At 41.9% G+C, this 17,692-nt stretch overlaps 2 protein-coding genes across 2 annotated transcripts in view; one reads left to right on the top strand and one right to left on the bottom strand.

The window, feature by feature from the left end:
- Positions 1 to 186: 186 nt before the first annotated feature.
- Positions 187 to 16,020, bottom strand: KIAA1191 (KIAA1191 ortholog). The gene is made up of 9 exons (XM_069971416.1): positions 15,836 to 16,020; positions 14,923 to 15,026; positions 14,695 to 14,775; positions 13,000 to 13,190; positions 10,082 to 10,199; positions 6,543 to 6,667; positions 2,980 to 3,083; positions 1,217 to 1,335; positions 187 to 1,128 (listed from the first exon to the last, which is right to left on the bottom strand). Exons 3-9 carry the CDS (start codon positions 14,720 to 14,722, stop codon positions 917 to 919), a joined length of 897 nt encoding a protein of 298 aa, XP_069827517.1. The 5' UTR covers positions 14,723 to 14,775; positions 14,923 to 15,026; positions 15,836 to 16,020; the 3' UTR covers positions 187 to 916.
- Positions 16,021 to 16,088: 68 nt separating this feature from the next.
- CFAP43 (cilia and flagella associated protein 43) overlaps positions 16,089 to 17,692 on the top strand; it is a 64,626-nt gene continuing 63,022 nt past the window's right edge. Inside the window, exon 1 of the mRNA XM_069971396.1 lies at positions 16,089 to 16,263. Within this exon, the coding sequence (XP_069827497.1) occupies positions 16,235 to 16,263 (29 nt within the window). The 5' untranslated portion in view covers positions 16,089 to 16,234. The remainder of the gene's footprint in view (positions 16,264 to 17,692) is intronic.

Genomic DNA, 17,692 nt, shown 5'->3' with positions numbered 1-17,692 from the left:
GCTAGAAGCACCATCATGTTAGTAATTTCAGCATACTAAGCTTTCTATCTTTAACAGAAACACAAAAGTGATCCTACCACCACAATGCTTTCTTCTACCCATTCACCAGAGTGTCTCATTGGCAGCAGCACCCATCTTGTACTACAGTCCTATAAACATGCAACTACTTGTAGACCACAACAGAAGCCTTATTTCAGATTTATTTTAAACCATAAAACAGGGCACAATACATAAGCAGCACACACAATATACATAAAAATAAATTAATACCAATAGACCTTCAGGGAGCAATCTTCTTAAAATGGAATGCAAAAATGCCATGAAGTCTGCATGTGCCAACATTATTGAAAGCAAACAAAAAATAATAGTTTGCGGAGCCAGCTGCATCACGTGCCAATAGTTAAACGCCTTATGTGCAGTATTATATATACATTATATAAATATTCTATAGAAAGCTCCAAAATTCATTATACTTTCTCGTGCTTTTTATTGCAGCTGATCATCGGTGAGGTCTTCACAATATGATGCAGGATAAGAAATAGAAACTTTACTTTGTATAAGATGACATAGGTGGGATCCCTTATATATGTTGAGAAATCTAACAACCGTGAGCAGATTCAGTTTTGCATTCTAATGTGCAGCTATACATTTCACCAACTCAAATCGCAACACATGAATGCATAGAGGTAAAGGTTTCCAAACAGACCTAGCTTCTGTGGGGTGGGGGAGGAGATAGGGGTTAAACAGATTAGTCCTCCTATACAAAACATCAAAAGGCATAATGAAAGTCCACAACATGAGTAAAGAACAGAACTAGTTCCCTGGTATCCTTCCTTGTGAGGGACCTGTGTCATGCATGAAATGGGAGGTCTACAAAAGAAAATGGAATTTTTGAAATGAGACAGAAATGTGCATCTTAAAAGCCAGTGGGTGTGAGTATGTTCATATCCCGTGGCTTCAGATTGTGGCCTCGGTTAACCTTCTTATTGTCCGATGCCATTGGTGGCAAGTCCATCTTGGGTGGTTTGAATGTAAGTGGATCATCTCCTATTCTATTAGCCTGAGCACGCATCAGTTCCATGGGGGTTGGCTTTTGAGCACCTTTGTATGACTGGACAGTAAAACCACCTATAGGAGGCATAAAATATCAGGAAGTGATACAACAACATGCCATTTAGAATTGGAGCAGGATTTGGCCTACATGGCCAGACTTTACCTGGGTCTGTGGTAGATTTCTGCACAGTACGGGGACCAAACATGCTCCATTTATCTGCATCAGAGCTCTGGTATTCACCACCAGGGAGAGATGTAGTGGAACCCTGACTGAACCACGACCTGTGCAAAACAAAAATAGAGTGAAAAACAAGCAACAACCAGAACCAATGTCTAACAGGTTAAGAGAGCTGCAATTCATGTTATACGCTGCTGACACTGTTAGGACACACAGTACCTTTCATAGATCTGTCTGCTTCCAGAATGTAGAAAAATGCTTTTATCTTCTTGTGCAAAGTTTCAGAAAGGCTTTCCCCAAGGATAGGTATGAAAGGACAAGGAGGCATTACAATGGGAAAGCTTCTTTGACTCTTTGCACTGCAGATATATGAAAAGAGTTAAAAACCACATATCTCATATAAAAACAAGTTTACAAAAGGTTATGAAAAAAATGGCGTCCTACAAACACACTGCTTTTGATCATGGAATATAAAAATATAAAATCCTCTATTATCTGGAGTCAATATGTGTGTTACTGTCTCTAATACATCGTAGCAGGCCTCCCAAAATTGGACTAAAAATTAATTAATTCTGGCCGCTATCTATAGACACATCTAAAAACACAATCTTAGCCGATCATATTGACTCACCCATGGCAGTGTGGTAGTGCTTGACCACTACCACACTGCCATGGGTGAGTCAATATGATCGGCTAAGATTGTGTTTTTAGATGTGTCTATAGATAGCGGCCAGAATTAATTAATTTTTAGTCCAATTTTGGGAGGCCTGCTACGATGTATTAGAGACAGTAACACACATATTGACTCCAGATAATAGAGGATTTTATATTTTTATATTCCATGATCAAAAGCAGTGTGTTTGTAGGACGCCATTTTTTTCATAACCTTTTGTAAACTTGTTTTTATATGAGATATGTGGTTTTTAACTTTTATGTGAAAATTAAACTATGAATTTCAGCTGAAAGCCTTGGTTTTGCTTTTCTTGTATAATATATGTCTTATAAAATAGGCTTTTTATTGGAGATTTTTTATTGGGTTAATAAGGATACAGGGGTAAAGGAATAGACCCCTTGGTGACAATTTATTGCTGATACCCATTGGAACGTGTGTTTCTAGATATATGAAAAGGTATTGTGTGTCTCCTTGACCTAAAAGTGTTGCTAGTTTGGACCTGACAGATTTCTGTTGTGAGAACTAGAATTACTTGGATCAGACATAGCCAGACCACCACAAACCCCTTTATGCAATGATAGCCACAAGTGTCTTACCCAAGGAGAGCCTGGGACACATCCTAATAAAAATGCCAGATACACAGAACTCATACAGGAACTGATGTACACTTTCACAATACAGACGCCGGAAATATCTAAGTCCATACATGTCATGATTAGGACACATACTCCCGTTACTCACTAAGGGTATGTTCACACTGAGCAAAATGGGACAGAGTTCCGCTGCGGAATTCCACCCCATTTGCTCAGTATGAACATACCTTTTAAGTTCCTATAGGCCCATGGGTACTGGAGGTTACACAGGGGAGAGCATCCTTGTCCCTTGCAGCTTCCCCTCTTCCACACAGCAATATAGAACCAAGAATTTTAAAACTTCTCAAATATAGCACCTAGAAGAGTCAACATTTGCAACTTTTTGTGCCTTATGATACCAAGATCTACTCTATATATTCTGGCTGTGGAATGGAGTGGTATTATTACACATTGCCTTGGTAGGATCATCTAGGACACATTACCTGCGCATCTGCTTAGGGGAGGAACTAGGAGTGCTGCAAGGAGTGGACTGCGCCGATGAACTTTGCTTCTCCTCACTAGAGTCTCCGGTTTGCATTTTCAGCTTCTGTTAAGGGGAAAGCGAATGATATATTTAAAGTGTAAAGAAACAAAGGCTCCAATTGTGTGAAAAACTGAGCATTCAAATACAATATATTTTAGCCCATCACATTTTCTACATTTGGCTTCTTATATAGGTATGGCACAGAGACAGCCTGAGACCAGGTTCAGCATCAGTAACAGGAAGGCCGTGCCCTTGTGACGGCCATGATCAGGCTAGCCATCTACCACAGCCTTTACAGCCCTATCTGATGTACTGATCACCAGCACAAAGCTCATCCAATGTAATTATTAAAAGTTATTAAAGGGGTTATCCCAAGATCTATACACATGACCTCTGGATCGGTGGGGATCAGACCCCCACCAATCAGCTTACTATTTGCCATCCTGTGGCTAAGAAAACTTTGGTAATGGAGTAATCCCTTTTAGGATGTAGCTTCTAAGAGGTTTCCATAAACCCCCATACAGAGCGACAGAGGATCTGTGATAAACAGTACACATTATTTGGGTTACTGAACATTTAAGGAGGCCGCTATTTCCCCATTGACAAACACTGATAAGCTTAGGCCCAATATATATCCTGCAGCCAATAAGAATTACACTTGCTGTCAAGTTTTAGTCTAAGAAGAGTCCAACTATACAAAACTGCTGGCTAGTGCAGGCTTTGTCCTAAGAGAAGGGGCAGATTAGACAGACCCTCTGGTCTTTTGCTGTCCATAATCTATGTTTTCAGTCCTGGCAGTGCCCAAAAGGAAACATGTAATACTAGAGACCAATAATCCCATTTACTATGGAAGCATAAAGTTCCAGGTATATTAATAACACTGTGACCTACATTCTACCAGGACAAGGACATGCTGGAAGCATGAAGTACCAGGCATATGATTAAACTCATGACCTATATGCTATGTGTCTATAGAAGAACATGCTGGCAAAAACAAACTGTTCTGGAAGGATGGGAACATTTCCAAAAAGGTTTACACAATGCAATCATTTCAACTACAAGCACTCCCTTCCTAGAACCGCTCTTATGTAATATTAACTATAGGAAGCCTTGCAGCTACCAGACTGTACACTAAAGCCTTGTGCACCGGAGTGGACTGTAATACACATCTAGGATTTAGGGGCGATGTCAGTCCTATAGCCCCTTCTCTCGCCATTGTGCATCCCATCTGTGAATGGATGCACAGTTATACCCAGTGACGGTACAGGAACTAGGACGCAACAACCAGGATTAGAGGTATTCGAATCCTGGCTATTAACTGACCAATCACTGAAGGCATGAGTGTTCATTTCCTTACACAGTGCTGTATATAATATTTATATGTAGGGTCACATTATAATGACCGTTACCTAATTTCAATGTCAGCAGCGCATGAAAAGCCACGTCTCATGCTCTGGCTTGGTGGGTATATAAGGTGTGATAGACTGTCTGCACACATGTCCTTTCATTGTTGTCATGGGTGAATTATCAGACTTGCAAAAAGAAATTAATTTAGGCTTTCAGGTCAAGGGTTGGTTGGCTGTTAGGGTCTAGAAGAAAACTACCTTTACAGAAGCTGATGGCTGCAAAATAAAAAGGCAATCTTATAATTCTGGCTGCTACGAAGTGTCAAGGATGTGGCGTCAAGCTCAAGTGCCACCACCCAGCACACTAGTTCACTCTACCCCAGACCGATGTACAGGATTTATATGCCTGTCAAGGAAGGTGCTGAGAGGCGAGTGCAAAAGAGGCTCTGACACCCAAGCAGCTAAGTTATGACTACTTAGCTGCAAAGAACTAAAATAAGTTTGGCAGCTACCATTAGCTCAAGAAAAGGTATTTTGCCGTCATACCTTAACAGCTATCTAATGGTGTCTGCAGTAGCGTGGAGCAGATCTGTTAAAGTGTTTGGATTACGCAGCATCACCTGAACACTCAGCGGTTGATTTCCTGCAGCTGCAGAAGTTAGATGCTGCCCTAGGGCTGTCAGGAAACATGGATACAGCATTTACAACATTGCCAAACCCAAACAATTACAGATCTGCTCAACACAAGGCCGCAGCCCTCGGCAACAAATAGAGAAGACAGATTCCAATCAGGAGTAGTTATGTCACATCCACAGGACAGGGCATAACTAGGCCCTATTCCACCAACAGATCTGACGACAGATTATCTGCCAAAGATTTGAAGCCAAACCCAGGAACAGACTATAATCAGAGAACAGGTTATAAAGGAAAGACTGGATTTCTCCTCTTTTCAAATCCACTTCTGGGTTTTGGTGCGTTTACACAGACAGATTTATCTGACAAATTTTGGAAGCCAAAGCCAGGAATGGATTTGAAAAGAGGATAGATCCCAGTCTTTCCTTTATGACCAGATCCCTGTTTATAGTCTGTTCCTGGCTTTGGCTTTAAAGATCTGTCAGATAAATCTCTCAGTGTAAACGCACCATTAGGCTTCAAATCTTTGGCAGATAATCTGTCATCAGATCTGTCGGTGGAATAGGGCCTTAAGATTGTGGGGGACGCCAGCAGTTGGACCCCTGCAATCTCCAGCACAGGGACGCCAAAATTTCTCATAAACAGAGCTCCAATCAGCAAGGATTTTAGAGGCCCTGAAATAGAGATCGCAGGTCTTATCACCCATCCTGTGTATAGGGCATAACTTCTCTAGATGGGAATACCCCTTTAATAATTCTTTAGTATATACACAGTATACCAAAGCATATTAGCAATCACAAGATTCCATTAAGTCATTTTAAATCTGCATGTGTTAAAAAAAAACCCACATTACCACAACCCATATGATAACACTATACAAAACAGCTCTGTGTTGGGGGGGGGGGGGGGGGAAGGGGGAGAGAACACACCCACAAAAACTTTTTATTTTATTAAATAGTGTTTGATCTCCCATCCGCCATGGTGATGCCCAGTTGCCCTAAGCACTCTAGAAAGCTTCCCTGGCCCTTCCTCTCTGCCATAAATGACAATGCTAGTGGTCTCCTGATTGGAAGCTAGAACAATCAGTCCTCGTCAATCCTAGCTCAGGAGGGGCCATGGAAACTAAATACAGGGAGCCCTGTGCACCAGCCATGGAAGTAGCCACAACAAACACTCTCGGTCTTACATGTTGCATGATAGAAACCGCAGGTATCATTCCCCAACCTCTATATAGGCTGTCAGCAGTTTTCATGGCTCAGAACTGCTGGCAGACTTCCTATAAATGCATAGAACAGGACAGCTACACTCTGGACATAGTCTACTACTGACATATATATATATATATATATATATATATATATACACACACACACACACACACACACACACACACAAGCAAATACAGCACAGTAATCATTACAGGGGAGGAACGAGGAATCAGCAAAGCAAAGACCGTATTCACATCAATACATGGATAGAACAGCAGGTAAGGGGAGGAACACAGAATATAAGTAAGGGCTAGTGAGCAAGCTCCAAGTCTTACATGCAGGGCCTCCGCCACGCGATGGTATTTGGTCTCTTCAGCAGTAAGCCCCTTGTGTGGAGTATAGCCAGCATCCCTGAGACCGGCTTGCTGCTCGAATCGCTGAATGCTCTCCTGTGTATGCTCTGAAATGGGAGACATTTGCACACACAGCTTTCAAGCGGGTGCCAAAGCCAGAGACTGACCGGAGCCTCACTCCTCCATCATAGCAACAATGCACAGGCATACTGGACAATGCACTAGTACTCATAACAATGTAACGTGGCATCAGGCTGGAACGCTCCCCCCTCCTCTGACATTTCACCAGGCTGACACCAAGATGCAGTGTAAACCCACATGAAATGTCAAAGAGTTAGAAAACAAGGTCTTATTTTATATAAATTAGGAGTTTTATCCCGTAGCTTATGTATGTGCAGTCATCAGAATCCCATAATGCACTGCTCTCAGAACATTACACAGTGGCCTCTCCTGACCTTGTTCCCTATATTCCACATGAAATACCTCTTCCTAGAACTAGTATGAGTGTCCCTATACAATCTGCAACAGTGCTGAGGTGTAGACACACTCCCCTGAAAAAGGTAAATGGTAAAAGCCCAGTTGTCTATTTTTACACTTCCAGGAGGAATAACAGAACAATACATCCTGGCTGGGATCACAGTATGATTTGAGAATTCCCAAGTATGTTGCTATCCTATAAAAATGGTAAGTAGAAGGATGCAAAAATGGGCCCTATTGATCCCAATGGCCTAAATGTTGTCTGCTAATGACTACATTTATGTCATTTTCCAGACCTTTACATATTTGGGCCTAGAGTCAAAAAAAACTAAAATGACCCAAATGTAGTCCCTACATTAAAGGGGTACCCTGGCAAAAAAAAAATTCTAAGGGCTGTTATTTGCCCTACAGGAAGTTGAGTTTTCTTTCTAGTCAGTGCTCTCTGCTGCCACCACCTGTGTCAGAAACTGTCCAGAGCAGTACAGGCTTTCTACAAACCGTTCTTATTATCTCAGTGTCAGACTAGAAAGAAAACACTTCCTACAGGACATCCAGTACTTAGCTGCTGTAAGACTAGAGATTTTTTTTTAAATAGAAGTGGATGTTAAATCTATATCTCTGACACAAGCTGATTTGTGTGTGTGTGTATAATATATATATATATATATATATAAATCACTGGAGTACCCCTTTAATTACTCGTAGGCTATTAAAGTTAATAGGGCTCGTACTTTCCATTTTAAGAAGATGTCAGCATATACATAAGACGTTGGCAAATTGTAATGTGAGACAGCCTAGGGAGAGATGTTGCAGATGTGTTACTTCATGAGGAATACAAGAATACACTAAACAGACAGAACAGTAGAGGCCACAGATCCTTGATTTTTCCCCTTATTCACTAGTTTGAGGAGTGCCAAGTGTTTGCGGATGTAGTAGCTAGATTTTGTTACTATTTCAGTGTAGTCAATAGTTAGTGTTTGTTCAGGTTAGAGACTAAGGTAAATGATGGTATGATAGTTGTACTATCCCAACTGCTGCAAATAGAGACAAACCAGTAGAAATAAACACCTCCTCTCCCGCAATAGTGGACTAGATTTCTTAGCCTGTTCTAGTCATCTATATGTTGCAGATAAAGCAGCCTCAGTTTATACTAAATATCAAGAATCCAGGGTACTTCTAATAAATTATAAAGCAAATCTTGCAGCGTCTTCACTTTACTCACTGTAAACAAGAACAGATGGCAGAAGAACAACCTGCTGACATTTACTAGAAGACGCCAGCTTATCTGATCACCCTGGCCTCAAAGCAACAACGCACTTAACCCCTTCCCATCCATCCCAAATATGTGACCTGGTCCCTGTACCAAAAGACTTATCTTTATTTGTACCGCCTTCAACGTAACAGCACATCCTTGCAAACAGAATAAGCCTGATCTGGTGCTGCGACAGAAAAACTAACTTTCCTGTCACAATTCTTAAAAAGTCACAGTCATTAAAACAACTTGACATATCAGGCATGTCAAAATGTATTGATTGCAGTGGGTTTCACTGCTAAGACATGCTGTGATCAGGAGATATAGCTGGGGAAATAGCACGGCCGCCATACAATCAACACCCTGCTTGCTGCCCAATTGTGATAGTTACACCTTATTATAGTCTAAAAAGTCGGATGGGTGACCAGGGAGTGGATCGCCAGTCCACCGCGCTCTCTCCCCTGATTGCAGCAGGTCTTGGCATTGAGACCCATTGCTGCCAATAACTTGACATGCCAAAAATTTTTAACAAGTACTCTTTAAATAGATAAGTATGCATCACAGCAGTTACCATGGCACCTTCTGATGTCACTAATAATGTCAGAGACTCTCCCCGCAGCGGGGTTAGAGGTGCGCAATGTTTGGCTGTAACCATTAGGTCACTGTTATAAGTGATCCGTACAGCGTTGTACATTTTCCACTGTTGGCTTTTAGCACACATCTGGTTGCACACAAAAGAAAAAAAAAATTAAGTGCAGCAAACAAAAAGTGATCTTTCTAAAAAAAAAAAACATTACATATGAAGACTGTCTGAAATACTAGCAACCATCTGGAGCACAGCTGTCATTTTGCCTGAGCAGAATATGTAATGAACGTTTGATTAGTTGCTATGGGCAACAACGTTTATAATATATCTCAAATAATACTTGCAAATGCAACAAACTTTGTACAAATAAATGACAAGAAATGTACTCAAGGGGCACCAAGTATAATACGATAAAATAAAAATACAATTCCAGATCAATAGGCAAAAAGTCAGTTGTATGAAATATTTTTAAACATAAGAACCTCTTTATACTGAACATTTCATTGTACAGATAAATTCACCCAACATGCGTAAAACAGAGGTTACTATAACTCACCATGGTAAGATGTATCGGAGCGGCCACATCAACATATACAACTCCTCAGAGAATCAGCAGTATGTTCCACATAAACACTGGGATCGCCTACACCTCTTCTTGCCTCTGCTAACCTCAGTAATTAACAAGCCTCTGCATGTAGCGTAAAGACGCTGAGGAAATCATCATGATGTATGTGGGTACAGAGGCTGGAAAATTACTGACGCGCGCTGAAAGTCCATGACTTTCCCATTCATTTGAATGAAGCTTTCAAAAATTCACACACGCCGCAGAAACAATCCCCGTCATCTATACCAAGCCAATGTTTAGCTTCCTGCAACAAACCTAACGTCTTTGCTTTAGCAGTGGACGCATCCTACAGTATTATCATGAGCACTGTATGGCAACGGTAAAGAATCTCCACCCCTCTAAGCAGTTTTAACTAAAGATATTGGTAATTCTTCATTTTCCAAGCCGAGGTGAACTCATGGTGTGGTCACTTCTGGGCCCCTAGATCCATTTGCAGCAGTTGGTTAGCACAAAGTATGATCCCTGTATTTGTTTATGTTACATTAATAAGTGATCCCTGTGTATACAAATGACTATACTTTCCCTCATAAACACACTATTCTATGGAAGACTTTATATAAGCAAAGAGAAGACGACCTTACTTGTTATAAGAGAGTTCATGATGACAGAGGTTGCTTTGGCTTTCACCACAGGGACCTTCTCAACAGAGGTGGATTTGGGCAAAGCAGGTGGGGGCATGCTATTATCCCCATCCTCAACCTGCTCAAAGAGGGTGGACAATGTGAAGGGTTACAGAATGGGATTGGATTATGAGAGGGGGGGGGGAGGAAACAGCACAAAAAAAAAAAGTTAGTTTTTTTTTTTATCTTTAATCATCTTACTTTGTTAAGTCACTTTAAGGGGTTTGTCTAAGGCTAGAAAAACATTGCTGCCATCTTCTTAAAGGGGTTGTCCAGTGAAAATATTTTTCTTTCAAATCAACTGATATCAGAAAGTTATATAGATTTGTAATTTACTTCTATTAAAAAATCTCAAGTCTTCCCATACTTAGTAGCTACTAAATGTCCTGCAGGAAATGTTTTATTTTCAGACTGACACAGTGCTCTCTTCTGACATCTCTGGCCAAGACAGGAACTCTGTCTCGGTTTTATATGAATCCCCATACAAAACCTCTCCTGCTCTGGACAGTTCCTGTCTTGGCCACAGACGTCAGCAGAGAGCGCTGTGTCAGACTGAAAATAAAACATTTCCTGCAGGACATACAGCAGCTAATGGGAAGACTTGAGATTTTTTTAATAGAAGTAAATTACAAATCTTTATAACTTTCTGACACCAGTTGATTTGAAAGATTTTCGATGGCTATGGTGCCCTTTCTGGATCAAGGCAGCCCTGGCTTTCTAATCCTGGACAATCCCTGACTTTCACTTGAACTATGCATGATAACTACTAAACGTTGTAACACAGGGAAAACCTTTCAGAGTCTAGTCATACACAGAGGATCTGCAACAGATTTAATAATTTGGTTACATTGATGTTTAATTGATGATTAAATCTGCTACAGATGCTGTATGTGTGAATGGACCTTAAATAGTTATATTCACGTTTATGTAAGTTTAAGAATAGCAGTGCCAAAATCCACATGCAACAGTGGTGTGGGTTAAATGGATTGTTAGCACTCCTATTAGCTATTGTACAAACTGTGCTTTGTGAAAGGAAACTTATTACCAGTACACAAAATGTTACATGGTCTAAACCTGGTTTTTATGCAGTCGAGAATCTAACAACTTGTGTTCCCCAGGCAGCTGTTCCAGCACTACAACTCCCAGAATATCCTGATAACCTTTAGATGTTAGGTCATGATGGAAATTGAAGCTTTGCAACAGCTGAATAGACATAGGTTTGGGAAAGGGGGATGGACACTGATTGGCGGCCTCTTGCTTCTCCTTCCCCATATACACTGCACTGCTTAGTTTTGCTATTTTTATTGTGGCTACTCAGTGATATGTAATTCTACCCATGTGGCTAATAGCCTAAAAATCTGTTCTCATACCTTGACTAATAATAGAGAAACAACCTTCTGCATGTCTATACTGCTCTGTATGTAGAGACCAGGTTGTTTATACCTAAAATATACCGCCCTTCTAATAGCCTGTAATTGAGAGGTGACCATACACAGTAATCATCAATAACCATGACCTCACTTGTGCCCATTCATTGGAATAACAGCTATATTGTTCAACAATTCTGCATAAATAAGCAACGTGAATGTATAACAGAACATTTCCTTTATAAAACATGATCCATCCACAAGGTCCATAGCCAATTTATATATATATGTTGCAGGGAAATGATGGAATCCAGGAATTAAATCTCGGGAAATGATGAAGTGACCGAGCCGTGCCATCATTTCCCAGAAGAAAGTCAGGGATTTGATTGAATCCCTGATTCCTTTCAAGAAAATGAAGGTATGAATTCTATCATTCGCCCTCCCTACGATATACCTCCTGGCAGGCACCACAGCACAGGAGCAGAAGGCCCATGATAGTGCGCCGGCGGCATCCTGTCACCTCCCAGCAGGCACCACAGCAGGGGGCGGACAGCGAGGAGGAGATCCAAGATGGCGCCAGAACTCCTCCCGGGACCTCCCAGCAGGCATGGCGGAGGCAGACGGGAGCGGAGGTGGACAGGGGGCAAGAAGAGCGGCACACTTTCCGGCAGGCATATGGCGGCGGACCAGACGGGGAGCAAAGTGGACAGGCTGGGGGAGCAGGAGGCGGCGGAGGCAGGACGGGGAGTAGAGCAGACAGGCTGGGGTGGAGCAGTAGGAAATGCAATACACAAATTTTGTCGTAGGGGAAATGATTAAATTCCACCATTTCCCTGAAAGAGGTCAGGGATTTGATTAAATCAGGGAAATGTTGAAACAGCTCAGTCATTTGATCATTTCCCGGGATTTTATCAAATATCTGGATTCTATCATTTCACTGCACACACATCACCTCTAACAAAGAACAACCACTATAGCTTTAAAAATAAGAGCAACTCAATCTTTCTGAGCTGCAGACTATGCCATATGAATGCAAGGGGTGAATCAAGTTGCTCTTTTCCACTTCTCTTAGGGAATGGTAACCTGATCTATCCCAAGAACAGGGTATGCTTCAGTACGGCATATAGCCAGGGCTGTGGAGAAAATTTCCCATAAATGGCTCATGTATAATAGTAACATTTATTGCTGAAAAACTGACATTAGGGTTTCTTCTCACTTATGAAATATTCACCAAGTTTTGTATTTAATAAAAGTTTTATATTGGATTTTGTATTGATACATTCCTGCTAACTCCACAGCCCCATACACACAATATACTATTGTCTTGTGACCACGAATGCCAGGCAGAGTATCCCCACAACCTTGACTTTGAGCACTTTTTTTGAAGCCCCTGTATGATGAACGTGGCACATTAATACTCTAGAGGCACATGTAATTCACATGCGAGGGAACAGCAGATTGCTAGGCAGAAGAAACTGAATCAGGACATAATGGTGTCTCTCCCCAGCATACCTTAGACAGCTTCTGGTATTTGCGTTCTGGGATTACAGGATCTCTCCACAGGGTGTTACTGCACATATCCGATGGAGGTGGCGTCATTGGTGCTGTGTCCTCCAGGGCATCGTCATAGCTGAAAGCACGACGGTGCATCCCAATAGGTAGGGACATTTTTCCTAGAAGCCCACTTGAGCTGTGCTCAATGGCTGAAGACAAATAACTACTTACTACATATGTTTAACCAAAGACACCCTTATGCATGTTTACTGTGTAACTGGCAACAATTCATTTATAGCATTATTGAATTGATGGGAAACTGAATAGCCAAAGCCACGCGGAGCCTAAAATAATGTCACATGACAACCAAAGTTTTCTTAAAAAGTTGTAAGAATACAGGAAACAAAAAGATGGAAATATTCATGTGCAAACGTTGTTTAGACCAAGACGTAGCAATGTAATAACTACTACTTCTGGTTATTCAAGAGACTTTATGACACTTCAGAATTCCACAGCACACAGAGCAACACAAATCTGCTCCTCACTTTCCCGCTGGGGCAAAACGTTAGTAAGACAGCCTAACCCGAGATCCCTAGTGTTCACACAAGTGGCCCAATGGCAAGCCTGTGACAAGTGTGCAAGTCCAGGCTGAACAAAAAGAGATCATGCAGATGACAGATCACTGCATGCAAGAAGGCAGCATGTAGTCCAAGGTAAATTTATATTATTGAGAATATCCAGGATGGGACTGTGTGTGAACTAGCTTTGAAAGATAAGGAGCAGAGCAAAGCATACATGCTAAGAAATGACTGCTTCATGTTATATACGTGGACAAAATAAAAAAAAATATTGCAAAAAGTCAAAAAGCACATAAAACAAGCAGAACTCACTGAAGAGCGCAAGAAATCACTTAGTTATAGAAAGCTGTGGGCAAAGAAAAAAAATAAATACAGGTGTAAGCATTAGCAAATGGCAGGAGTGCTTCTATCCAGGCTTCTCTGAACACACCACACTATAATACAAGATAGCAACTACGAGGGGATGTCTGCTACATAGGGAATCACTAGTGACTGCTGTGTCTGCACACTAACACAACTGGCAAAGATAGAACAAAGCAGTGTTGTCATGAGGACATAGGAGCAGCAAATCAGGAGATCTTGAAGGGGCTGTTAAGGGTTAGAAAAGCACATCTGATTTCTTCCAAAAACAGCGCCACACCTGTCTATGCGTTGTACATGATAATTTTTTTAAGTAAAAGAGGCTAAGCTGAGTACCAGGCACAAACTGGCCAGGTTTGTGAAAGAAAGCAGCCATGTTTTTCTAATCATGTCCTTTAAGGAAAGTTTTTTAGTTTTCCGTAAATAATTATAATCCCTGTAAAAATGAGATTCTCTACAATTTCTTAATATATTTTGTTTTGATTCCTCAATATTCTGAAGAGGTTTGCAGTCAGTGAATGGATACCCTTTCCTGCTCTCAGCTGAGAAGTAGATATAGGCACAATCTAAGCAACGCTCTGTGAGCTAAACAGCTTGAACTCCAGACTGATACATTGTAGGGAACAGTGTAAGCAGCATATTTCTTGTGAAATAAATTAGGTATGATGATGTTCTGTTAGTGTGGTAGCGCAGGGCAAAGGCTGATCATGGCTTTCACATAAAAAGTCTATCATCGTGATGGGGAGAACCAAGCAAAGGAAGAGAGTTATGTTACCAGGTACATCAGGTTGTCTCGATGCCATAACAGTGACTATAGATGCTGCTTTTCTATGGAATCCCAGAATATACTTGTTACCTGGTGAGAATAAGGATCTGTTTATTGCTTAAGAAGATAATACATAGTACACAAATACATATGGACATTCACAATCTAGAACCACAGATCTACCCACATGTGAGCCATGTAATGATACGCTCACTGTACACACATTCCCTGTCTTACCAGGCCACAGTGCAATGAGGATTACATGGAATGAGAGGAGTCACCCTGGAACATAGTGCAAGGAAATCCCTGAAGAGATCCTGGAGGTGGTCCATGCAGGGCCCCTGGAGACCAGAAGAAAAAATGGAAGAACATTAGGCAAGGAATACATTGATTAACATCTTTCAAAAAATGATCATGGCGCTGTGACGCATAGCCTCAGTCCATGTACTGTGTGGTATTTAGAGGTTAGGTCTATATACCTGTATAGCAAGTAAGCAATAAAATACACAAACCATGCCATTGTGTGGGGCTGACTGGTGTTGTGCATTTCCAACAGCTGATGAATAAGCCATTGTCCCTGGATTACAAGACAATGATGGCTCCATATAACAGGTTCTCGGCTAGACTGGCAATCGTTATCATGCAGCCGACAGCCCGTCCGTAAGGGCCAGTACAATGAGAAAATTCACAGCTCAGCAGTTCTATTATCTCCCAATGATTTACATAAGGACGTCCAAAGGGTGGTGACACATCCGTAACAGAGGGTGACGGCAGTATACATATGTGTACGCTGTGATAAGCCCCCCTCAGCAGGTCACACTTGGTAAACCGACCAGATATAACCATTGTTAAGGGGGGGGGGGGGGGGGGGGGGGGGGGGGGGGTCTGATACTAAGAAACACTTACCAGCAGGGACCTCAACGAAATATAAGGCACCTACGGGTTGGCGCTCAGAGTGCGGTGGATGTCCTGGTGCCTCACCTGTATACACAAGGCCTGGGACTGGCTGCTGCATCACTGCAACACTGGAGGTCCCTGTACTGACCACATAGCACAGGGGTCTGCAGTACTACGGTGACCATAGGACGAGCGGCCACCATAAGGCTCTCCCACCCCTCACACACACCTGTCTGGTATCAGAGCTTCTCACCTACAGAGCTGCGCTCCGTCCCGCTCCACTAGCACCTGCTGCTTCTCGTCCTTCTCTCCCGTATCATACACCGCACAGAAAAGATGCTGACAAAGCAAACGCTACAAGAAGCCATTATCTACACCAGAATGGCGACCGGAAATAAAACGCACTGCGCATGCTCGGGTTGGAGCAGGGCGTGAGTTACAGGATTACGCATGCGTAGTACAATAGCGCATCCACCCCCTCACTGTTTCTCGTCGACGCTCCACAGCCATGATTCTTTAGTGCGCATGAGCGAATACTGATTAGCGTGTGTGACCGTAGCCAATAGGACGAGCTGTCCGTGTCTCTTAGCAACCCGTGTAAACTATGTTTTAGTGCAAACTATACTACTATCCAGAGACCCCGGGGACAGTCATGGACCCCTCCAGTTCTCTAGAAGTCAGGTAAATCTGAGGTGGTCCGCAGGTCGATACATGATTCATCTGTGCTTGTGAGAATTCATACAAAGTTGCAGGCTGGTGCACATGTTTTTGCACTTTTTAGGGATCTGCACATATAAGAGGATTGATAGTTATTCTTAGATATGAGCGTTATTGTAGAGATTGTATACTGGGCATGTAGATAAAAGTGGTGAACACTGCCACAAAGTTGCAGGCTGGTGCTTATGTTTTCACACTTTGTGGTTTTTTTGAGGATATATATTCTTGCCTACCAAAATGCCATCACCAGTGGACACATATTATCCTAGTTTTTTAAATAAAAAAGTGGTAATCTGACATTTTATAACTATCGTTGCTGTGGAATGGAAGATCAGATAGTACCAGATGAATGCAGACGTCATACCTGGTACCTCAGAATGGCTGTACAACAGTACATGTGCACCTACACCCAATTTATACAGCATTCTGTGCCACTTTGCCAGTGACAACATTTTGATACCACCTGCATATACAGCTATGTCCAGACTTTATTTCCACAATTACCTGGAATCCTCTATATAACATTTAGGGTCACACTATGTGTCATACAGGTAAAGCTGTGATGTCGTGCAGGGGCGTAGCTAATGTCTCTTGGGCCCTGGTGCAAGAGGTCAACTTGGGACCCCCCTTTCTCGATGCTATTGGTATATATATATCTCAAGACTGATATTACCAATAATACCAGTATACAGGAAATATTATCACCATACATATTACTGTTACTAACCAAATCCTGTTTACTGAGACCAATATTGTCAATATTACCAGTACACAAGGGGAAATATTACCGCCACACCACAACCATCACCACCATATTGTTACTGACCAAATTCAGTATACTAAATCCAATAAAACACAATACCAGATAACAAGTAACAAATAATACCACCACATACTAACTAACACCCCGCTGCTACTGACTAATACCACATACTGACTAACACCACCACATACTGACTAACACCACCACATACTGACTAACACCACCGCTGCTACTGAATATAATCCTCTGTACATAGACCAATATCACCTCATACAGTCATATAGAGGTGGATGCACTGTACACAGGCTCTGTACACCATATACATTACAGTGCAGTTATATCAAGTGACTCACAGGGGGCGTCTTCTCTGATTGGAGTTCTTCCCTTTTCATCTTCTCCATCTGCCCTGGGCCATTATGAGAACTTCTCTGAGCCATGAATCCACAGAATCTGCCAGAGAAACATATTAGGCCCCTCACTCCGACACCATCCTCATCTCTCTACAAACTGCACATCTGTACTGGCCCCTTTACACCCTCATTTAGTAGGTAGCCCTGACACTATGTGATCACCCTTATAGTACATGCCCCCCTCTGTGCATGCCCTATTGTATACACCCCCCATGTAGTC

The sequence above is a fragment of the Dendropsophus ebraccatus genome, chromosome 1 (assembly GCF_027789765.1).
Source record: "Dendropsophus ebraccatus isolate aDenEbr1 chromosome 1, aDenEbr1.pat, whole genome shotgun sequence".
Classification (NCBI taxonomy): Eukaryota; Metazoa; Chordata; class Amphibia; order Anura; family Hylidae; genus Dendropsophus; species Dendropsophus ebraccatus.
This window is presented reverse-complemented; position numbering and strand designations above follow the sequence as displayed.